This window comes from Rhinatrema bivittatum, chromosome 1, assembly GCF_901001135.1.
Source record: "Rhinatrema bivittatum chromosome 1, aRhiBiv1.1, whole genome shotgun sequence".
In the NCBI taxonomy this organism is placed as follows: domain Eukaryota; kingdom Metazoa; phylum Chordata; class Amphibia; order Gymnophiona; family Rhinatrematidae; genus Rhinatrema; species Rhinatrema bivittatum.
In genome coordinates this window covers 829204612-829229892 of record NC_042615.1, presented here as the reverse complement: position 1 = coordinate 829229892, position 25281 = coordinate 829204612, and the positions used below count along the sequence as shown (strand labels likewise).

The 25281-nt window shown below is 43.2% G+C and overlaps 1 protein-coding gene across 1 annotated transcript in view; it reads left to right on the top strand.

The window, feature by feature from the left end:
- Positions 1–23218, top strand: part of LOC115073611 — a 48750-nt gene extending 25532 nt beyond the window's left edge. The window contains exons 4-5 of the mRNA XM_029572150.1: positions 763–976; positions 21465–23218. Of these exons, the coding sequence (XP_029428010.1) occupies positions 763–976; positions 21465–23093 (1843 nt within the window). The 3' untranslated portion in view covers positions 23094–23218. The remainder of the gene's footprint in view (positions 1–762; positions 977–21464) is intronic.
- Positions 23219–25281: the final 2063 nt, after the last annotated feature.

Here is a 25281-nt window from a genome sequence, read left to right as displayed (position 1 = left end):
GCAGCTAACCAAAGTGAGGGAGCAAACAGGAAGGTAAGAGCCAGAGACAGCTCAGCAGGGACCATCACACTGCAGCTAACCAAAGTGAGAGAGCAAACAGGAAGGTAAGAGCCTGAGACAGCTCAGCAGGGACCATCACACTGCAGCTAACCAAAGTGAGAGAGCAAATAGGAAGGTAAGAACCAGAGACAGCTCAGCGGGGACCATCACACTACAGCCAACCAAAGTGAGAGAGCAAACAGGAAGGTAAGAGTGAGAGACCGCTCAGCAGGGACCATCACACTGCAGCTAACCAAAGTGAGAGAGCAAACAGGAAGGGAAGAGTGAGAGACCGCTCAGTAGGGACCATCACACTGCAGCTAACCAAAGTGAGAGAGGATAACCTTCTGCTATCAGTCCTCCAACAACTTTCATGTTTATTGCTGCCAGCTGAAGCTCTCCAGGCAGACTCTGAGATTGATTGGTCAGGGAGTGGAAATCTGGGTGTTGGGTTTGGATTGGAGGTCCAGGGTGGGATTATAGAGGTGATGGGGTCAGAAAGTTTTCCATCATAGGCCAGGCCTAGTAGTTGTGTGCATGAATCCAGGTCCTCTTTTTCTTCTGATGCTTTCCTTTTCCCAAGTTCAAGAGACTTTATTCTCATGGAAGTTTGTTCAGGAGTTGCCATCTTAACATTATTAATACCTCTCACTTGTAGGAAGACAGAATAAACTCTCTCATATAACTGTCAGCTAAATCTGTGATCTCTTGGTTTTCTTTCAGTGACACCTCTGTTATGCACAAACTCAAATCCCATATCAAAGGGGAGGAAAGTTCCTACAGTGGCCACTTCAGTGTGGTACAGTCAGATGGGACCCTCATAAACTCTGACAACACATTCTCCCTCTACAGCGCCCTGGCAGCAGCTAACGGAGCCACGATGGAGGCGGATATAAGGTGCCAGGCATGTGAGCTGAAGAGCAAGGTTCACAATGAGGTAAAGACCTTCCACTTCTTATGCAATTTTACAATGTGATGTATTATTTTACATAGTCGCAGGCTTCTCTCCCCAAGGAACTGATGCAATAATGTATGGGTAAAAATTGTGGACTCAAATTCAGCTTCTTAACACCCAGGTTACAGTCTCCTGATGCTGTAAGCTAATATTAAGTTTATCTTCCAATCAACACTCTCTAATCAAAGAAATGGACTGGGCGAAAAACTCACAAAACACATGTTTTAAAGAATATTTTAAGCAAAATAAAATCTGTAATATAGAAACATAGAAATGACGGCAGAAGAAGACCCAACGGCCCATCCAGTCTGCCCAGCAAGCTACGCACTTTATCCATTTTTTCCGCTTTTTTCTCTCCCACCTGTTACTATTGGCTTCCAGTACCCTCCAGCCCTAATTCCCCTCCACCCCACCACCAATTTAGAGAGCAGCGCCGTATCTGCATCCAAGTGAACGTCCAGCTCAATTAGGGGTAGCAACCACTGTAACAAGCAGGCCACACCCTTACCCCATACTCTTACCCACCCCTGTTTTTATTTTTTTGTTTGTTTGTTTGTTTGTTTGTTTTGGAGATAGCAGCCCTCCATCCTTCCGCTCCGTGAAGGTGGAACACCAACTACTGGCCACTGGCATCCCGCTCCGTGAATGTTCCTATCCTGCTCACTGTAGGGCTGCGAGCAGGCTCTTACCCTTGGCCCGGAGGCCATAGAAGCCAGGGCCTTGCCTGGAGCCGCCCTGAAAACCTTGCTCCCACGGTGTGAAGGCCACGCCGCTCCTACCTTCGTGGCTGGGCTGCTGTTGCCACCCATTCTTCGCCTCCAGGCGGCCGCATCCCCGGTCTCTCCTTCACAGCTGGAGCCACTCTCCATCCTCCCTGCCTGGCCCGGTGGCCATCCTCAACGTCAGGCCAGCCCTGAGGCCTGCTCAGTCTCCTCAGTGGCAAGCATGGCTGCTGTCCAGGGTCCTGCCCCCTCTGCCTAGGGGGCGCGGCCGCGGCTTCTCTCAAGCTTTAAAGGGCCAATGCAGGTGTGCTCCTCCCTAGGACTCCATCTTCAGCTCTTGCCTGGTTTACTTGATCTTCACCTTGGTTCCAGTCCTGATGTTCCATTTCATTTCTGATGTTCCGTTCCAGTCCTGATGTCTGATGTCTCATCCCGGTCCTGATGCTCCAGGTCCTGATCAACCTGTGCGTCCGGCGATTCCTTGTTTTTAATCAGAGTTCCAAGTTCCATGTTTTATCTTCTCCTGAATCCTGTCCTGACTCCGGAGGATCCGAGGGGTTACTTCACTCCTGTGCTATGAGACCTTCTGAGCCTGTCCCGTTCCTCATGTGGTCCGCGACCAGCCTTCGGGATGAGTAGGGTGCGTGGAGGACATTGTGGTCCACGACCAGCCTCCGGGCTGTGTAGGTCGCCTGAGGGTTTTGCTCATCCCTTCTGTGTCTATGCCCAAGTCTTCAAGGACTTTCCTCATCCAAGTCTTCAAGGACTTTCCTCGTCCAAGTCTACTCCAAGTCTTCATGGACTTTCCTTGTCTGTTCCTGACTCCCAGACCTGGACTGTCCTCACTACAAGGGCACACTTCCTCCTTGTTCCATGCTGGAGAGTTCCCAGTTGCGCTCCGTTCCATCATCAGTGCAACAGATTGCCAAGCCTTGAGCGCCCCAGCTCGAGGCCGATGTAAGCTCCAACACAAAACACAAGTGTTGATCTTTGCATCCTCAACTTAAGAATTTTTGTGTACTTTTTATACACTGATGGATATTGATAAATGTTCATAGCAGTTATCTGTACAATATAATTTCTGGCAGGTAATCAGTAAAAATATCTTACTGCCCTCCCAATGTTGGCCACATTTCAAACCTACTCTTTCATCAGGGGATGTCAATCAAATGATGATGTGCCAGTGAATCGAAGAATGATCCAATGGCTAGAAGCCATTTAATATTTTTGAATACTTGTCTCATTCTTTGATTATCACTTGATTGACATCTCCTGATGAAGGACATTTGAAACGTGGCTGACTGGGAAGGCAGTATGACATTTTTACTGATTGTTACGGTTACTACCCCTACTACCCCTAACTAATCAAGCTTGATATTTCACTTGGATGCAGCTCCATCACTGCTCTCTGCATTAATGGTGGGGGTGGAAGGGAAATGGAACCAAAGAGCTAAGAGAAACAGATAAGTATGAGAGAGAAATGTGTGGGGCTTGCTGGCAGACTGGATGGGCCGTTTGGTCTTCTTCTGCCGTCATTTCTATGTTTCTATGTTACCTGTGTCTTGGTTCTGCTCTGATAGGTAGATCTAAGTAAGAGAAACATTAATAAAGAGTTCCCTTATAGGTTACTCTCTTTCCCTAGAGCACCATGTCACGTAAATTTAACACAGCAGTGCTCCTTAGAGATAATGCATTAAATTGAGAACAAATAATTATTTGATGAGATCAGAAACTCAATAACTCATATAGTCTTAAAAAATAATATGAATTTATTTTACATGAAAAAAGTATATTATTGATCTAGCCATATGACAGATGCATAAAAATTGATAACAAGATGGTTGCTTATCATATACAAGTTAATTTACCATGTTCCCAGGCACACCATAGGAACATTTGGCAGCCTTGAGGCCTTACATTTCATTGTATATATACCCTTTACTTACTGACAGCTTATAGTCTTAATGAAACATGTACTTCATCTCAGACATCACATATACAGAAGCAACCACCTCTCCAATAACTACTCACAACAAAAGTGACCAACTTTAGAGAGGGAAATAGCAATAAACTATTTAACTCATACAAAACTTCCAACTAGACTAGAGACAATATCATCGGTATATACTCAATGAAAGATTTAATCTGCTGTCTCTCGCCCTTACAGGGCCCCAGGCAGTAGTCAGCCTTCAGAGTATCGATATTTTAATCATTTATTGTCTCTGTGTCTCTATTGTAGACTTTTATAGAAATATTTTTAATACTATTTAAATTCCAAAAACTATTTTTGTATTTTTTATTCTATAGCATCTATTAAAGGGTATCTATTATTACCCAACCGGCTTAAAAGCTTAATGTCAAACTTTAAATAACAAAAATATACTTAGCCGTAAGGTCATTCAACCCCAAAGTTCTTTTCTCCTACGTCACCAGCCTCACCACCCCTGTCCCCCCCATTATCCCAGATTCCGAGGCCGTGGCCAAATGTGAAGAACTGGCCAACTATTTCCAAAGCAAAATCTCCAACCTCCTCTCCAGATTTTCCCCCACCAACCCTTCTCCCCCTTCTAACCCACCCTCGATCCCCTCCCTGTCCCAACCTTCAATGGCCACAATGGATCTTACCTCCTCTAAAGAAATTACAGGCCTCCTTCGAAAACTTAAGCCTGCCTCTCATCCCAACGACACCATTCCCACCAAAGCGCTAATAGCCATTCCCAACAGCATATCCAGCACCATAGCTGAGATTATCAACTGCTCCATCACCCACGGGATAGTCCCAGATTCCCTCAAACACGCTGTTGTCAAACCCCTCCTCAAGAAACCCTCCCTAGACCCAAAAGACCCTTCCAACTTCCGCCCCATTTCCAATCTCCCTTTTATCTCCAAACTTATGGAAAAGGTGGTAAATTCACAACTCATGGACTACCTAGAAAACCATGATATCCTCCATGTCTCCCAATTTGGATTCAGGAAGCACTTTAACACCGAATCCTTACTGCTCTCCCTCACTGACTATCTTCTCAGAGGTCTGGGACAAGGCCACAGCTACCTCCTCGCCCTTCTTGACATCTCAGCGGCCTTTGACACCATCAGTCACCACCACCTCCTGACACGGCTAGAAAGCATCGGCATCTCAGGAATAGCTCTAGCTTGGTTCAAATCCTATCTCTCTAACAGAAAGTTTTCTGTTAAAATTGGAAACAACCTATCTGCCTCATATCCCCTACAACAAGGAGTCCCGCAAGGCTCATCACTTTCATCTACCCTATTCAATATTTACCTCACTCCTCTCTGCCACCTCCTCTCTGACCTTAAACTCAAATTCTACCTTTATGCTGATGATGTACAGATCATCATTCCCATTCACAACTCCATATCTGATGCCCTGGAGCACTGGGAAAAGTGCCTTGCAGCCATCAACGCCCTCCTCACCAACCTTCAGCTTGCTCTCAACACCAACAAAACGGAACTCCTCCACATCTCCTCGCACCCCCCTGACCTCCTGCCTAACGACCCTAAACTTAACCTCCCCACAGCTCAACCTTCCGTTAGAGACCTCGGAGTCCTTCTTGATCCCAATCTAAGTATGAAACCCCACATCAATTCCATCCTCAAAACTGGCTTCTTCAAGCTCAATGTACTAAAGAAACTCAGACCCCTGCTCTACGCCCATGACCTCCGCACAGTGATCCAAGCCACCCTCACCTCCAAACTAGATTACTGTAATGCCCTCCTCTTAGGGCTCCCAATGTCTTCTATAAAACCCCTCCAACTTCTGCAAAATGCTACTGCAAGACTCATCACTAACACACGCAAACATGACCATATTACCCCTATCCTCAAGGATTTACATTGGCTCCCCATAATGTCCCGTATACACTACAAAACTTTGACCATAATTCACAAGTCCATTTACACCCACAACTCCAACTGGCTCGACCTCCCTTTCACTGCCCCCATGTCCACCCGAGCCACCAGATCTACCAACAAAGGCACCCTACATGTTCAATCCTTGAAACTGGCTCATCTCTCCTCCACCCGCGACCATGCCATCTTTATTGCCGGTCCCGCTCTCTGGAATACTCTACCTGTCCACATGCGACTTGAACCTTGTGCATTTAAATTCAAAAAGAAACTAAAAACTCTACTGTTCAACCATGCCTACACAGAATAACTCCTTCCACTCCCCTTCGTAATCCCCTTTCAGGTGACCACCCTCTCCTTATTTTAAGGAGACTTTCATTGTAAATTGTTTTGGTTATGACTTTCTTGTTCTCCTATCCTTCCTACTGCCTCTCTGTTCTACCCCCCGCCCAGTTACATTCCCCTGTTGAAATGTATTTTCCAATCTTTCAGTTACTATGTGAACCGGTATGATGTCCCCACAAATACCGGTATATAAAAGTTTCTAAATAATAAATAAAAAATAAAATTCAAATGCCCAACCCGACATGGGCCATGTTTCGACTAACAGCAAGTCTTCTTCAGGGGGAACTATTAAGTACAATGTTCTTTAAATGCCGGAGAAACTTATTTAAAGATCCTAGAAAACATTAAAAACAACACACCCAAAAGAATTATATTAGAGGAAAATGCCACCATAACCAAAGTCTTGTACCTTGATGACTCAATCTAAATTTGCAACGCAAATAGTCCTAACACTGAACTTACCGGGACGAATCGCACATCTCTCAAGATCTCACCATGGCATCTGAACGCCTCTAGCATTCTATCCGTTATCATTAAAGGTTTAAAAAACAGTGACCACCCACGTCACCGGAAGCTTAGTAGTCAAATGTTTCACAAACAACTACACTTCCCAGATCACATTGCGTCCAAATGAATTTACCGTAATGATAACCTATATACGATATACCTATGTAAAAATAGAAGGAACCCTATCAGCTTAAACACATTTAATAGCATCTTTTAAAACACTGACCAATCAATTTCTTTGTTGAGACCTTTAGGAAATACTGAATCAAAAAATATATCCATTTCTGCTCTCTCTGGATTAGATAATTGTCAAAATTCCCACCTCGATTACTAGGAATGGGTTTCTCAATTACTGCAAATTTCAACATGGCAAAAGTGTGCTGCTTTTCTAAACAGTGCTGTACTATCGGCGCTTCTAATCTACCCCTTGCTAACGCGCTACGGTGTTCAATCATCCTCGTCTTAAGGCTTCTCTTGGTTTTACCAATATACAGCAGCGGGCAAGGACACCATAAACCATATATAACCCCACTCGATTCACAAGTGGTGGCTGATGTCAATCTAAACTGGCCTTTAGCAAACACTGGTAACCTATCCCCATCAAAAGATTGTTCACACACGGAACATTTTCCACATGGTCTATGTCCCCAACCGCACTCTCCGAGATTATCCTGTACTTTAAATTCGTCAGAAAAATCTGAACGAACAATAATATCTCTGATGTTCTTTCCCTGTTTGAATGCAAAAATCGGTAGCTGTCTTAGATCTTCATGTAATCTCAGTATGTGCCAGTACGTCTTTATCACGTTCTGTACTCTATAGATCTGTGTCGAAAAAGGCAATACACAAATCATTCGATCTTGATTTACAGTATCTTGTGATGGTTGAAATAGCAAGTCACGGTTTATCCATCGGGCTCTTTTGTAAGCTTTCTTAATCACATGCAAGGGATAGCCCCGTTGTAGGAAACAAGTCATCATAAATTGAGACTTCAATTTATATTCTTGTAAATCTGAGCACAGGCGTCTGAGTCTCAAAAATTGCCCAAAAGGCAAATTAGTACGTAGATGATAAGGATGGCAACTATCAAATCTTAAAATGGTGTTTCTGTTGGTGGGTTTGCGATAGATTGAAAATTGAAAACCCCACTGTTGTATAGTAATTGAGATGTCTAAATATGAGATATTTCTCCTGTCAAATACATAAGTGAAACTAAGGTTGGAATCACAATTCTGCAGCCACTCTATGAAAGCTCTAAAAATATTTTCATCCCCATCCCACAATATTATGATATCATCAACATATTGCTTCCAGAGTATCACATGTCGGCTGAAAGGATTATTATTCAAAAATTTGTCTTCAATATCTCCCATGTACAGATTGGCGACATCAGGCGCCATAGTGGCGCCCATCACCACTCCCTTAGTCTAATGAAAAACAGTGTCATGAAATTTGAAGAAATTGTTTCTCAAAGCAATTTCTGCCAAAGAATTGATAAACTCTGGAGGAATACGAGTATTTTGACTCGTCCCTTGAATTTTCTGTTTGATGATATTAATCGCTTCCGTCTGGGGGATGTTGGTATAGAGCGAAACAACATCAATAGTGGCAAGAGCCAAAGATGCTTTAGGAAATATCTCAGCAGAAATCCTCTCCAACTTCATAATCAAATCCGAGGAGTCCCTCACAAATGACGGTAATTCTTTGACCAATGGCGCTAAAAATTTGTCAACAAATATCGACAAGGGTTCTAACAACTAACCTCTAGTCGACACTATTGGTCTACCTGGGGGTTTCTCCAAAGATTTATGTATCTTCGGGAGTATATACAATACAGGTATCTTGGGGTGATCCACCATCAAAAAACGTTTCTCCCTCGATGTAATCCAAAATCTTAAAAATGCCATCTCTATCAAGGCATCTATCATCGATTTCAACTCAGTAGTGGGATCTTGCTCCAGTTTTGTATAATATGCAGTGTCCTCAACTTGTCGCAATACTTCTGAGTAATAATCGCCCACATCCATTATAACCACAGCCCCACCTTTATCTGCTGCCTTCACTATAATAGAGGGATCTTTAGCTAAATCATTCAAGGATCTTAATTCTGCTGCAGAACAATTCTGATCTTTATCACTGGAGAAAAACTTCATATCTCTTAATTCGTTTAATACCAAATCACGAAAAGTGCCAACCAATGGATCCACAGGTCCCGGTGGACACCATTTTGACTTAGGTGTCACTATAGAAGTATCATATGTATTATCTGAATGTCTGGAAAAAAAGACCTTTAACCATAAACTTCTAATGAATTTGTGAAAAAACTTTTCAACTTCAAACATATCACACCGCACTGTGGGTACATAGGACAAACCCCTCTCTAATACAGCGATTTGTTCTGTTGTCAATTGAGACGTAGACAAATTAATCACCGTAGATTCGTCTCCTGTTGTGATCGTGTGAGAGGTCATGTACGGGCTGTATTGGTCCCCGTGCCTGAATTCTCCGTGCCTGAATTCCATCCCGTAGGATTCTGGTTTTTTTTATTCTGAAAACGTACTTTCCTATTGCGTTTAGCATTATCCAGATTCTTATGTTCATTATTTTCTCTCTCTTCTCCTGAAGAATCTGAAGAAGAGCTAGAATTTTCAAAAGTACGCCCCTTCCGTTGTTGATTTCTTTTATAGTTTGGTTGCATCCAAAAATACACTGGACCTTCATCTCAGACATGCATGTAGAAATCCAATAATTTATATACAATATTGCTTACTATAATTGTATAAAAGCAATAGATTTAAAATTTATTTTTCTATATCTGTAAATTGTAATATGCTCTCATAAATATTAATATATATTTATATATAGAATATTCTGTACTAAAAGCATTAAATTATATCCTTGGAGATATATAATCATGTATAATGCCTTATCATACTTGCTCAGCTTAGCTGGCTACATGTTCAGTTTAGCTGGTTAAATGTATACATTTAACCAGCTAAACTGAACATGTATGTATATATATATATACATTTAACCAGCTAAACTGAACATGTAGCCAAATATATAATTATGTGTTACACTAATTTCTTTTTATTTATTTATTTATTTTATTTAAACATTTTTATATACTGGTATTAGTTTTGGACATCATACTGGTTTACATTGAACAAATTAGTTTTAGAAGTTACATGTTAACAAGGAAAACACAACTGGGAAGTGGGGTAACAAGAAGCAGCTATGAAGATAGAGATTAACAAAACAACTGGCTCCTCAATATGAGGAGAGCATAAACACCATGTGGCGATACATAGGATGACAGGTTTGAGGGCCGTCTATTCTGGATAAGCTTGCTTAAATAACAAAGTTTTTAATTTCTTTTTGAATTTGATCACACATGGTTTAAGACGCAGATTGGGCAGCAGGGTGTTCCAAAGAGCGGGACCAGCGATTAAGAGGGCATGGTCGCGTGTAGATGAGAGAAGGGCAATTTTAAGTGAAGGCACAAGAAGGGTGCCTTTGTTGGCAGTTCTGGTGGGTCGAGTGGACTGGGGAGCAGTAAAAGTAAGGTCTAACCAATTGGAGTTGTGTGTGTGAATGGCTTTATGTACTATGGTAAGGGTTTTGTAGTGTATGTGGGAGGGTATGGGGAGCCAGTGGAGGTCTCTGAGAATGGGACTGAAGTCGTTGGGGGAAAGAAAAGGTTTTAGATGTCGTAGGGTTAGGAGTTTGTGATATACATCTTTGATTTTTGCAGTGATATTTATTTGTTTTATTTATTTAAGGATTTTTTATATACCGGGGCACGTTAAAAACATCACCTCGGTTCACAATGTAACATAACATAGCAACAGGCTTTACAATAGAGTAGGAAGAAACATTGAGGTAATTAATTCAACTTGATAGGTGGTTACATATTCACATATTTTAAGTATATTCACATTAACTGTATTCACATTAACTATATTTACATTTTAACTATTCACATGGTGCCAGGGAGTATAGGCGGTTAGAGCAGGTAGTAGGATGAAGGGGAGGGTGAGGGTGGAGGGTTGGAGGGTGAGAGGGGATGAGGAAGGGGAGAGGGTTGGAGGAATGGGAATGGGGGTGGGAGGAATGGGAATGGGAGTGGGAATGGATGAGGGTCATGGTTGTTAAGTTCAAAAGGGCGTGTCAGTCAGGGAGGGGGCGTCAGGGTATGCTAGTTTGAAGAGCCAGGTTTTAAGATTCTGTTTGAATTTTTTATGGCAGGGTTCCTGGCGTAGGTTGGGTGGCATTTTGTTCCAGTGGGAAGTGCCTGCTATAATGAATGATCTATCTCTGATCGTGGCATGTTTGATGACTTTGGGGGAGGGAGTCAGGAGTTTGGCTTGGTGCTGTTTTCTAGTTGGTCTGGTTGTGTTGTGGAGATGGAGATATTCAGGGAACCAGTGCATGTCTTGGTTGTGAATGGCTTTGTGTATGAGGGTGAGGGATTTATAGATTATCCTGGAGGTTACTGGGAGCCAGTGCAGGGATTGAAGAACTGGGGTGATGTGGTCATGACGGTGAGTGTTTGTGAGAATGCGGGCGGCAGCATTCTGTAGGAGCTGCAACGGTTGAAGGGTATTTTTTGGGAGGCCTAGGAGGATAGCATTGCAGTAGTCCAGTTTGGATAGGATCATGGCCTGCAGTACTGTTCGGAAGTCAGAAGTGTGTAGTAGTGGTTTGATTCTCTTCAAGGTGTGGAGTTTGAAGAATCCGCTCTTAATAGCGTTAGAAATGAATTTTTTGAGGCTAAAATGGTTGTCTATCCATATGCCAAGGCTGCGGACAAATTGGGTGGGTGGGCAGCCTGGTGGTGAGAGGGAAGAAAGGCTTAGTGTGGGAATGTTGGGGGGAGAGATGATGAGTAGTTCGGTTTTGTTGGTGTTGAGTGCCAGAAAGTTGTCAGTGAGTAATTGTTGTCAGTGAGTAATATGGTTCTTGAAGGATAGTTCCTTGTCAATTATGACTCCTAGGTTGCGGGCATGGGTGACAGGGTAGATTGCCATCTTTTGGTTCATTATGTTGATTGGTGGTAGGTGCGGAGGATTGTTCTTTCTATCCAGCATGATTATTTCTGTCTTCTCAATGTTTAGGATATGTCTCATGTTGGTTAGTAGTTGCTTTATTTTGCTGAAGTAATTGGCTGTTTTTTTTGTAGGTATCTTCCAGAGTGTTGTGATTTGGGATAAGTATTTGGATGTCATCAGTATATATGAAATGGGTCAGTTTAAGGTTTGATAGGAAGTAGCATATCGGGAGAAGATAAATGTTGAAGAGCATCGCAGATAGTGCGGAACCTTGGGGAACTCCAGTGGCGAGGTTTATTTCCTTTGAGTGGGTGTCGTTGATTGACACCTGGTAGGTTCTTTGTGATAGACAGGATGAGAACCGTTGTAGGGTTTTTTCATTTGCACCAATTTCGGAGAGACGGTCAATCAGTATTGAATGGTTTACCGTGTCGAAGGCTAATGATAGGTCTGGAAGGACTAGAAGGTAGCTGTGTCCGTTGTCAAAGCCTTTCGGGCGGATTTTAAAAGCCCTGCTCGCATAAATCCGCCCGGATTTATGCGAGCAGGGCCTTGCGCGCCGGCGCGCCTATTTTCCATAGGCCACCAGCGCGCGCAGAACCCTGGGACTCGCGTAAGTCCCGGGGTTTCTGAAAAGGGGCATGTCAGGGGCGTGTCGGGGGTGTCGCCGAGTGACGCCGTGTTTGGGGGGCGTGGCACGGCGTTTGGGGGGCGGGCCCGGGGCGTGGCATCGGCCCGGGGCGTTCCGGGGGTCTCGGCGCGCCAGCAGCCCGCTGGCACGCGTGGATTTACATCTCCCTCTGGGAGGCGTAAATCCATGGTTTGCGCCTGCTGCACAAACAAAAGTACGCGATCGCGCAGTTTTTAAAAATCTACCCCTTTGAGCACAGTGTCGTTTAATGATAGGAGTAGTGATTCAGTGTTTAGTTGTTTCCTAAAGCCGAATTGCGTGGGGATTAGGATGTTGTTCCTTTCCAGGTGGTTACTGTATTGGGAGTGGAAGATTTTTTCAATAATTTTGACAATGAATGGTAGGTTTGATATGGGTCAGTAGTTTAATGGGTTTTCTGATCAAGGTTGGTCTTTTTCAATATGTGTTTGATAATTGCTGATTTTAGGCAATCGGGGTAGTTTCCTTCTGTGAGGAATAGGTTCACGATGTCGGTTAACAACCCTGGTTTAATGAAGAACTTCATAAACTTAAACTCTCCCTTCGACAAAAAGAAAGTAAATGGCATAAAGCACCATCACCGACTTCCCTCTCGGCTTACAAACTCGCACTCCAACTATACAAGAGCGCTACATTAACACCAAAAAGGGACTACTACGTTCACAAGATACATCACCTCATCTTCGATTCAAAAGCCCTTTTTTCTTTCATTTCGAAGTTAACTCAAGTCAACCCACCGGACATCCCCCTCAACCAAGTGCATGAAAAAGCAGAGGAATTAGCCATCTTCTTCAGTAACAAAATAACCAACCTGCAATCACAGCTGAAACCTAATACCTTAGCGCCCTCCAGCGCATACCTCCACCCCTGAAGAAGGCATTTCCATACAAGCCTTTGAACCGATCGCAACTTCAGAGAGCCAATCAGTATTGAAGAGAATGAAACCCTCCTCCCACCCATTCGACCATATTCCTTCCAAACTACTGCTGCTAATACCAGATACCATCTCTAAAGCCCTGACTGACATTATCAATTGTTCCTTGGCACAGGGAATCTATCCAGATGACCTGAAAATTGCCTCCATCAAACCTAATTTAAATCCCAAAGACCCTTCCAACTTTCGCCCAATCTCCAACCTCCCTTTCATTGCTAAGGTAATGGAAAAATTAGTTAACGCCAGATTATCAGACTACCTCGAAGACCAAAATTTATTATTCCCCACTCAATATGGTTTCCGAAAATCCCTAAGTACTGAATCACTTCTCATATCCTTAACAGATTACCTCATCGTGGGCCTCGATAAAGGTCATGCCTACCTACTGATACTCCTCGACCTATCGGCTGCCTTTGATACTGTTAATCACTCCCTCCTCCTAAATCAACTAGCGAACATTGGAATAACAGGCTCTGCTCTTGCCTGGTTCAAATCATTCCTAGGAAACAGAGGATACAAGGTCAAAATACACAACAAAGAATCTCAGTTTTATCCTTCCTCGCTAGGAGTTCCGCAGGGCTCCTCCCTTTCGCCCACGCTCTTTAATATTTACCTCCTCCCCCTATGTCAACTATTAACCAAACTGAACCTCAAATACTTTCTATACGCGGATGACGTCCAGATCGTCATCCCCATCAAAGAATCCCTCACAAAAACTATTAAATTCTGGGAAAATTGCCTGCTACAAATAGACAACCTCCTCTCAAGCCTAAATCTAATCCTAAATTCTTCAAAAACTGAACTTCTTCTAATTTCCCCTGAAAACAGCAACCTCACCTCAAATCCACCAACTGGCTTTCAAACATCACAAGTAAGAGACCTAGAGGTTATCATTAATAATCGGCTTAATCTAAAATCTTTTATTAATCAAACTACCAAGGACTGCTTTCATAAACTTCATGTCTTAAAAAGAATTAAACCACTTTTTCACTTCCATGACTACAGAACTGTCTTGCAATCAATAATCTTCTCTAAGTTAGATTATTGCAATTCCATTCTATTAGGTCTCCCGTCTTCTCACACGAAACCCCTCCAGATGGTTCAGAACACGGCGGCCAGAATTCTGACAAACACAAGAAAAAGAGACCACATATCTCCTATCCTCAAATACTTGCACTGGTTACCAGTTCACCACAGAATCTTATACAAATCCATTACCACCATCTACAAAGCTATCCATCAACTCTCTCCGCTCAGCCTTCAAATCCCATTTAAAAAATATACCTCCGCCAGACCGATCAGAGAGTCCTACAGAGACTCACTACAGGTTCCTCCTTACAAAACCTTTCAGCACATAACTCTCAGAGACAGAGCATTCTCCTCAGCAGGACCTACTCTGTGGAACTCCATCCCACCAAATCTGAGACAGGAACCATGTCTCCCAAAATTCAGGAAAAGACTTAAAACCTGGCTATTTATGAAAGCCTTTCCAGACACCAACTGAACCTTAATTCGCCTAATCAACTCTGACCACCCAACAGGGTAATCAAAAACTTTGGCCAGGTTTGGGCAGTTTTCTTTTTATGTTAAATTCCTATCGCCTCTTCACCGTTCCAAGTTGTATTACGTCCCTGTTATATTGTAGCTGCTACTTTTTCTGTTGCACCTGTTAATGTTATTATTATTTTCCCTTTCTGCACACCTTGTTAATTGTAAACCCGGCATGATGCGACTCCCATTGCGAATGCCGGCATAGAAAAAACTCAAATAAATAAATAATAAATAAATAAATGGCTGGTAGGAGAAGGATCTAGGTGGGCTTTTTTCTACTGTAAATTTACAGTTGGAAGACAGATTGGCGTAGATTAGAGAGTGGTCCGACCAGGGGATATTAGTGATATTTGTGTAGTAAGTAGCCCATATGTCAGTATTGATGAAGACTAGGTCTAGTGTGTGACCCGCTTTGTGCGTGGGGCCTTTGATGATCTGACTTAGTCCTCTGTTATTGAGTTGCATGTGGGGGAGTGGGGGATTGTGTCAAAGTCTCCTAAGATGATGATAGGTTTGGTTTGTTGATATTTGCTTTCATATACTTTAACCATATTTAACAGGTAAGAAATACCTGGACATTAATGGGGAAGAACCCAGGGTTCAGATCCCATGTCTCCTACCAGAGATTATATTGTGCAGATAACTGCAATGAACATCTATGAACATTTATCAATATCCATCAGTATATAAAAAGAAAACAAAAATACATAAGTTAAGGATACAAAGATCAACACTTGCTTTTTGTTCGTATTACCATTTTTATTTTGCTTAAAAAATGTGAGGGTTGATGGCAGTTAATGGCTGTGATAACCCAGCGGGAGTCACATGTTTTGCCTGATATTAAACTACCGTCACATTGCACCAATTAATTTTTTGTTTAAAAAGTTTTGATAAAAAATATTTTTGTCTTCCTCAATAAATCTTCCTCAATAAACTTAAACCATATTCCTCAATAAACTTAAACCATCCTCTCACCCACTGGACACCATTCCCTCCAATCTTTTACTATCTACTCCCAGCACCATCTCCAAAGCATTAGCTAACATCATAAACTGCTCCTTATCTCAAGGAAAGGTCCCAGAACAACTGAAAATAGCCATCCTGAAACCACTACTTAAAAAACCCAACTTGCCAATAACAGACCCTGCCAACTTCCGCCCGATAGCAAATCTACCTCTAATCTCAAGAGTAATGGAGAGATTCGTCAATAAGCAACTGTCCGATTACCTGGAGGAGAACAATATACTCTCCCCCTTTCAGTTTGGATTCAGGAAATCGCAAAACACAGAAGCTCTACTAACTTCACTATCCGACACCATTCTCCTCAACCTTGAAAGAAAACAATCATACCTCCTCGCTCTTCTTGACTTATCCGCCGCATTCGACACGGTAAATCACGACATCCTCCTCGAACGGCTATCGGATATAGGAATCCAAGGAGAAGCTCTTAGTTGGTTTCAATCATTCCTAGAAAATAGATCCTATAAAGTCAAGATAAATAACGCAGAATCACCTCCTATCAAATCTTGCAGAGGAGTACCTCAAGGTTCATCACTCTCCCCCACCCTTTTCAATATTTACCTGCTTCCGCTCTGCCACCTACTCGCCAGCCTCAAGCTAAAGCACTATATTTTCGCGGATGACATTCAGATACTCCTCCCCATCACAGAATCACTGCAAAAAACCTGGACCCATTGGAACAACTGCTTACTATCCATCAATTCCCTGTTATCCAGCCTCAACCTTATACTAAACACAAACAAAACAGAAATCCTCATCATCTCGCCTGACGAAAAACACACTACCTCCAACATCCAAAACTTAACACAATCCACAACACCACCCATCAACCCCTCACCGTCAGTCAGAGACTTAGGAGTGCGCATCGACAATCAATTCAACCTTAAATCCTTCATCCACAACACAACCAAAGAATGTTACTTCAAACTACAAGTGCTAAAGAATCTGAAACCACTCCTCCACTTCAGTGACTTCCGTTTAGTAGTTCAGTCTATAATTCTATCCAAGTTAGACTACTGCAATTCTCTTCTGCTAGGTCTTCCGTTATCAGCCATAAAACCCTTACAGATGGTACAAAATGCTGCGGCGAGGTTACTCACCAACACCAACAAAAGAACCCACATCACTCCAATTCTACTCTACCTCCACTGGCTTCCCATAAAAGCTAGAATCACCTTCAAGACATTATCAATGATCCACAAGGCTATTATGGGCAGCGCCCACTTAAATCTTACCTCGCAACTCCGCCTTCACACATCAAAAAGACCTATCAGATATAATTATAAAGGTTCTTTATATGCTCCCCCGATTAAAACTTCGCTAGCTAAAAGGGCACTCTCCACAGCCGGACCCACCCTTTGGAACTCATTACCGCCTGATCTGCGACTTGAAACCTGCCATCTAACATTCAAGAAAAACCTAAAAACGTGGCTCTTCCGGCAAGCCTACCCGGAATTGCAGGAACTCTTCGACTCCGATCAAAGAGCAAAATAGCTCAATACAAAGCCCAATACCGACCTTTTACCTATCATTTATTCATGTTGTTTGACAATATTATTGTCATATATTGTATATATCTATCACATCTAATTTTTAATTTTTATTGATTTTCGTTCTTTTGTTCAATATGTGGATTGTTTAATGTAAAGCCGCACATTACCTGTTCAATTCTATATCTATTGTTTTATGTAACGCCTTACGGCGAAAGTTTTGTTCTTTGGAAACCGTCTTGATTTGATTTGTATATCGAGAAAGTCGGTATATAAAAACCCTAAATAAATAAATAAATAAATAAATAAATAAATAAAAAATATTTTTGATAAAATTTGTTTTGTGAGTTTTTCACCCAGTCCATTTCTTTGATCAGAGAGTGTTGTTTGGAACATATAGTTTGTGAGTTGCTACACCTTCGGTGGAGATTATTAGTATTTTTCATAAGATAATTTTAGGCAAATGCATTGGGAGTTAAAAAAAACTGCACTGACTGGAAAATGTGCCCAGAAAACCCAGTTAAAATGTGTGCACAGCACAGGCTGAAGGCACATTTTAAAATTGGGGGAGCGAGAGAGAGTTTCTCTTAAACCTGAGGATTATCAAATCAGCAGAATATAAGAATTTTAAACAAATAATATATAAGCATGCTTTGTGTGTGCAAGGCATGTTTTCTGTGCATAAATCTATATTTCCAGGTCCTGGTGTAAGAAATTCAGCTTCTGTCTGGAGACAGACACAAGCCCTGGAAGCTTTACTCCACCTCTGCCCAGGAGTAAAATTTCCAGCACTAGGAAAACCTGAGTTAAGGCAGCTCTCTTCTCTCCCTTGGGGGTTAATTGTCAACGCCCTCATTTGCATGGGATTTCCATGAGAGGGCAGTAAGCAGCAGGACACACAGTTTTACACACATTTTCTGTGCACAAAACTCATCAGCAATGACATTTGTGCACACAACAGAGGGTAAAATTGTCCAGTATGATGAACTCACCTTATTGCTTTAGCCTGCTACACCAATCCACATTAACACATGGAAGTCAACCAACCACAATCTAGCAGCCTGACTTCAGTGATGGGAAAATTCATAGAAACTCTTCTAAAGAATGAAATCACAGAACACATGGAAAGACATGGATTAATGGGACACAGCCAGCATGGATTTACCCAAGGGAAGTCCTGCCTCACAAATCAGCTTCATTTTTTTGAAGGGGTTAATAATCATGTGGATAAAGGTGAACCGGTAGATGTAGTGTATTTGGATTTTCAGAAGGCGTTTGACAAAGTCCCACTTGAGAGGCTTCTAAGAAAACTAAAAAGTAATGGGATAGGAGGCGATGTCCTTTCGTGGATTACAAACTGGTTAAAAGACAGGAAACAGAGAGTGGGATTAAACAGACAATTTCCTCAGTGGAAAAGGGTAAACAGTGGAGTGCCTCAGGGATCTGTACTTGGACCAGTGATTTTCATATATTTATAAATCATCTGGAAAGTGATTCAATGAGTGAGATGGTGAAATTTTCAGATGATACAAAATTATTCAGAGTAGTTAAATCACAAGTGGATTGTGATGAATTGCAGGAAGACCTTGCAAGACTGGAAGATTGGGTATTGAAATGGCAGGTGAAATTTAATGTTGTCAAATGCAAGGTGATGTATGTAGGGAAAAATAACCAACGCTGTAGTTATACGATGTTAGGTTCTATCTTAGGAGATATCACCCAGGAAAAAGATGCGAGCATCACAGTGGATAATATATTGAAATTGTCATCTCAGTGTGCTTTTGGCAGTCAAAAAAAGCAAACAGAATGTTAGGAATTATTAGGAATGGTGAATAACATGGGGAATGTCAATGTCTCTGTATCATTCCATGGTGAGGTAGTACTTGGAGTACTCTGTGCAATTCTGGTCATCACATCTCAAAAATGAATCATATATTCATTGAAAAAGGTACAGAGCAAGATGACTAAAAATGATAAAGGGGATGGAACAGCTCCCCTAAGAAAAAAGGATGAAGAGGTTAGGGCTGTTCAGCTTGGAGAAGAGACGGCTGAGGGTGAATATGATAGAGGTATACAAAATCTTGAGAGGACCAGAAAAGGTAAATGTCTATCTGTTATTTAGTCTTTCATGTAATAGGACTAGGGGGCACTCCATGAAGTTAGAAAAACAAGTTGAAGAAAATTATTTTTCACTCAATTTGCAATTAGCTCTTGAATTTATTGCCAGAGGATGTGGTTAAGGGAGATAGTGTAGCTGGGTTTAAAAAATGTTTGTACAAATTCCAGAAGTCTTTAAACTGCTATTAATCAAGTTGACTTATGAAATACCCTCTGCTTATTACCAGCTTTAATAGCATGGTATTTACTTAATGCTTGGGCACTTGCCAGGTGCTTGTAACCTGGATTTACCACTGCTGGAAACAGGATGCTGGGGTTGATGGGCCTTGGTCTGACCCAGTGTGGCAACGTCTTATGTTCTTAGCATACAAAAAGACAACACCGCAAATATAGCGCTAGAGCACAGTTTGTCTCCTAAAGGAAAGAGCAAATTTGAAAACAGAATAAGCTGGACTAGTGCCGGTCCCTACACAGAAAACGCAGCCTAGCAGAATAGCTCACCTCAGTCATGCACATAAAATCAGGCAGACCCCAGCAAGTACAGGATAAGTGACCACTGACTACAAACAGATTCACGCAAAAACTGAACTGGAAACTCCAAGACAGCAGACTCTGCAATGCAACACCAGAGAAACAGGAAGGGAAATGCATTTCCTCCTGTGCTGTGCACATTTCCTGAAGCTGAGAGATAATCTTAGGGAATGAGCAGGAAAAAAACCTCTTTATAATCCTAGGGGAAAGAGGAGCAGAAAAGTGTGTGAGATCAGAAACCTGAGAAGGGAGAGCAGGGAGCAGCACCCAAGCTTCACACTTGCTCCCAATGCTGCCCTGTTACTACCTCATTGTAATTTTTCCCTTTTATGTCACTCGTTCTGGACATTACTCTGGCAGCATTGTCCTGCCCATAAAGTGATCTGAATCCGGTTTCAGGTGGCTTAAGCGCCTGTGCTTCTCTGTTGCATTAGAGCTGTCAGCCTGCCGGTGCTGTTCCAGAGTCAGTAAGCGCTGCAGAGTGCCACATTGCCATAGCTGCATTCAGGTGTAAGTCTCACTGTCTCAGAAGATGGTGATCACCCAAGGACAAGTTTATCCTGAATGAATGCATCAGTCAGTGGGCCATACTTGCATGTCACTGCTTTCTCCCTCAAACGTGTAATAACGTTGTCAATAAGTTCACTCTGCTCTTGCTTGCAGCAGCCAAATAAGGTGGCGTATAAATCAAGTAAATAAATAAATAAATGTGAATCTTTCACATCTTACATTTTTTGCAGACCTGAAATTGGCTTTCAAGACATCAAGGATGGTTTTTGTATCCTCTGCAAGGCTGAAACTGTGCTTGTAAACATGGCGACATTCAGTACCCATCACCCTCCTCAATGTAGCTGCCTTCACTTCAGCTGACTTCCCATTTAAGCTTGTGATTAGAGAGTGGTCTTCAAATCTCCCTGACATTTTCCAATTGCTACTTCAGTCACCATTGACCTTCAGGCCTTCGGGAGGTGGGATGCAGTTACCAGATGCCATGAGATAGAAACAATGTCATTCCTTAGCTTCCATAGGAGGGCACATGCAATCCTAATCCCTTATCCCTGCAAGCCTCACCTACCCCTCACAGTTCCTGAGCCAACTCTCCACTTCAGATGTAGCAAAGCAAAGGAGGTTCAGGTACTTCTGACAGCATGTTTCATATGTAGAAATAAAGACAACACGTACCATGCTGAATTACCCAGCAAGCAACTCACAAGGTTATAGTAACAGAGACAGGACGTAGAAACAGTGAATCGGCCACAAGGTGCCAGCAACCTTTAAGTTAACATCTGTAACAGTGCATCAGCTCTTTTTCTTACATCTGTTTTACATACTTGTTTATTCCTAACCTTGTTTTCTAAAGTTCTTTTAAAAATTGAAAGTATGCATTAAGTGCTTTCTTCCCCCAGAACACCTCCAATGAGTGTAGGGATAAATGGGCATGGAATTGGGTTTTGCATGACTTTTGCCCCCACAACTCCCCCCACCCAGTTCATTTTCAAAAGTTGATTTAAACACATAAACTGCAGTCTATGCACAGTAATCCTTTTGAAAATTCCCCCATTAAGGCTGTTGTGAAAACCAGATCTGGAAGGATGACTCTCATAGACTGGATTTGTGAACTGATGTTACAGAGCATGAGTCAATGCTTTCTCTCCTCGTTTCAGATATCACAGAACACCCAACAGTACCAGGACCTCATTAAAAGGCAGATGAAGTTTGAGAAGATCTGGAAGACATCAGGGAAATACACCATGCAAGGAAATGCGACAACAGAGGAAGTCAGCCAAGACCACAGCACAGGAGGACAAGTCGGACCTCATTCCAGCAATCCAGAACATCCCCAGGCCCAACCGAATGTAATCTCTACCCACACTCAAGGAATAGCGACAACAGCGGAAGTCTGCCAAGACCAGAGCACAGCAGGACAAGTCGGACCTCATTCCAGCAATCCAGAAAATCCTCAGCCCCAGCCGAATGTAATCTCTACCCACACTCAAGGAATAGCGACAACAGCGGAAGTCTGCCAAGACCAGAGCACAGGAGGACAAGTCGGACCTCATTCCAGCAATCCAGAAGATCCTCAGCCCCAGCCGAATGTAATCTCTACCCACACTCAAGGAATAGCGACAACAGAGGAAGTCTGCCAAGACCAGAGCACAGGAGGACAAGTCGGACCTCATTCCAGCAATCCAGAAGATCCCCAGCCCCAACCGAATGTAATCTCTACCCACACTCAAGGAATAGCGACAACAGCGGAAGTCTGCCAAGACCAGAGCACAGCAGGACAAGTCGGACCTCATTCCAGCAATCCAGAAGATCCTCAGCCCCAACCGAATGTAATCTCTACCCACACTCAAGGAATAGCGACAACAGAGGAAGTCAGCCAAGACCAGAGCACAGCAGGACAAGTCGGACCTCATTCCAGCAATCCAGAAGATCCTCAGCCCCAGCCGAATGTAATCTCTACCCACACTCAAGGAATAGCGACAACAGCGGAAGTCTGCCAAGACCAGAGCACAGCAGGACAAGTCGGACCTCATTCCAGCAATCCAGAAGATCCTCAGCCCCAGCCGAATGTAATCTCTACCCACACTCAAGGAATAGCGACAACAGCGGAAGTCTGCCAAGACCAGAGCACAGCAGGACAAGTCGGACATCATTCCAGCAATCCAGAAGATCCTCAGCCCCAGCCGAATGTAATCTCTACCCACACTCAAGGAATAGCGACAACAGCGGAAGTCTGCCAAGACCAGAGCACAGGAGGACAAGTCGGACCTCATTCCAGTAATCCAGAAGATCCTCAGCCCCAGCCGAATGTAATCTCTACCCACACTCAAGGAATAGCGACAACAGAGGAAGTCTGCCAAGACCAGAGCACAGGAGGACAAGTCGGACCTCATTCCAGCAATCCAGAAGATCCCCAGCCCCAACCGAATGTAATCTCTACCCACACTCAAGGAATAGCGACAACAGCGGAAGTCTGCCAAGACCAGAGCACAGGAGGACAAGTCGGACCTCATTCCAGCAATCCAGAAGATCCCCAGCCCCAACCGAATGTAATCTCTACCCACACTCAAGGAATAGCGACAACAGCGGAAGTCTGCCAAGACCAGAGCACAGCAGGACAAGTCGGACCTCATTCCAGCAATCCAGAAGATCCTCAGCCCCAGCCGAATGTAATCTCTACCCACACTCAAGGAATAGCGACAACAGCGGAAGTCTGCCAAGACCAGAGCACAGCAGGACAAGTCGGACATCATTCCAGCAATCCAGAAGATCCCCAGCCCAACTGAATGTAGTCTTCACGCACACTCACCCTCATGACTTCCATGGAAATGTGCTGTGATAGTGCAATTGATTCTTGTATTTGTTTTGTTGCATGGACACACATATTGAAATTGACTGTTTAATCATAAAAAAGGACAGAATACGGGGCGCTCTAACGCAGCCGATGAGAGCAGACGCGTAGCACTTGAGCTCCGCTCCCCCACGAGCCCGCCGCCCGTGAAACCGGCAGCGAACTGCGAAAACTTTTGCTCTTATTGCTCGGGAGACTTGCCCTCAGTGCCAGCCTACCTCTTTTGATGGCGTCGAAGAGAAAAACAGCCGATCTTCGGCGATTTTCTTATAATCAGCTACCGCCATACCCGGACCAAGATGGTGCCTCTGACGGCGATCTCAGCGCGGGGGACAGTGAGGAGACCGTGGAGCCGAGCGCGGTGACGCCCGGCGGGGCCGTTGCCTCGGCAGACAATTTTCTCACCCGATCAGAGGTACGGCAATGGTTTATGGACCTCCGTAAGGACATGAAACAGCACAAACAAGACATCATGGCCTCTGTAGCAGACCTAAAAGAAGATCTGGCGGCACTAGGGAACAGGGTAGATGACGTGGAAAACAGGGTCGACTCTCAAGGTGAGGCCCTAAACTCCTTACAAAGTCAGGGAACCCACGTTCAGTCTGAGATTCTGGAGCTGCAGGAAAACTCGAGGACTTAGAAAATAGAAATCGGAGGGCTAATCTCCGCATACGGGGGGTGCCTGAAACTCCTGAATGACGCAGCACTGGTGGCTACCCAAATTTGTCAGCACTTGCTTCTTGGAGGCCCAGATGGTGCGACTATTTCACCGGCTGCACCCCCGGAGGTGCGTTTGGAGCGTGCACACCCAGGGCCGGTGCAAGGGGATTTGGCGCCCTAGGCGAGCCTTCTTCCTTGCGCCCCCCCCCGGTCTCGGCCCCGACTCCTACCTCATTCTCAATCACGCCCGCTGACTGGGGTTTTCTGGGTCGCGAGCAGATTGGGCACTGCTTGCGGCCCGCCAAATCTCCACTCCTCTTTGCCACCACTTGCGGCCCCATATGGCTCGCACCCAGTGGCGCACCAAGGGTCTCCAGCGCCCAGGGGCCAATGCATTTGTGTGCCACAGAAAATCAGTGGCATCTCTAGACAGAAGAATTTGTTTGGGGGGGGGGGGGGGAGCCAAAATGACATTTCTTCATCACACCCACCTCTATAGCATGGATCCTGCTTTAAAATTGGTTATAAAAAAATTGTTGTTAAAAAAAGTCCAAAGGGTCCTCTGCATTATTTAAAAAGCTGGCCAGTTTCACACTATATAATTATTTGATAGCCTCATTCAACTAATTCTATATGATTATGAGAGTGAAGTCTGGAATATATAGGAAGGGGCAGAATGTCAATACAAATCCTGCACCTCCAGTTCTGTATCTCTGTGCATCCACTGAAATTCCCCCAAACAATGGAGCTTGGATGTTTCCCTTACAGCTCATCATACTAAAAGATATTTTCAAATTCTGGTGTCACCTCACAGTAACAGCAGCACAAACACCTTCCACTGCCAGACACATTGTGAACTAACACAAAGCACCGCAAAAAAGACACCCAAAATCTATACTGCAATCCCATTGTAACATAACAGTAATAACACCAAGGACTCAAACAACAATAACCCTACCTGTGAATAAGCAAGGGTAAATATTACACTGGGTCCTAGAATACCAATACACCACCTACTGAGGAAACAAAACAAACCCGATTGCTATAGATCTCTATACAGACACTATATGATAGAAGAATCTCTCATCATGGTCACACACACACAGAGCAGAGACAGACCCTCACCAAATACAGAATACAAAATAAAGGAGCACAAATTAGACAAAAACTGAAATGGAAACCCCAAGAAGCCAGACTCTGTGTATTAACAATGGAAAAACAGAACAACCATTCCTCATAAAACAAATAAAATCAAGAAACATAAAGCATCAGTTATAATAGTAAAACCATACTAATAAAAGAATATTTTAAAACTACTGATAAATAGAATTTCTATTAATTAAAATAATATACATTTTTTTACAATTTCCCAAACACCAATAAAATATTTCAAAACAGTACATATATCAAATAACACACAATAATTAAAACTAATAAGGATTTTAAAAAGCCCCTGCTGTCCA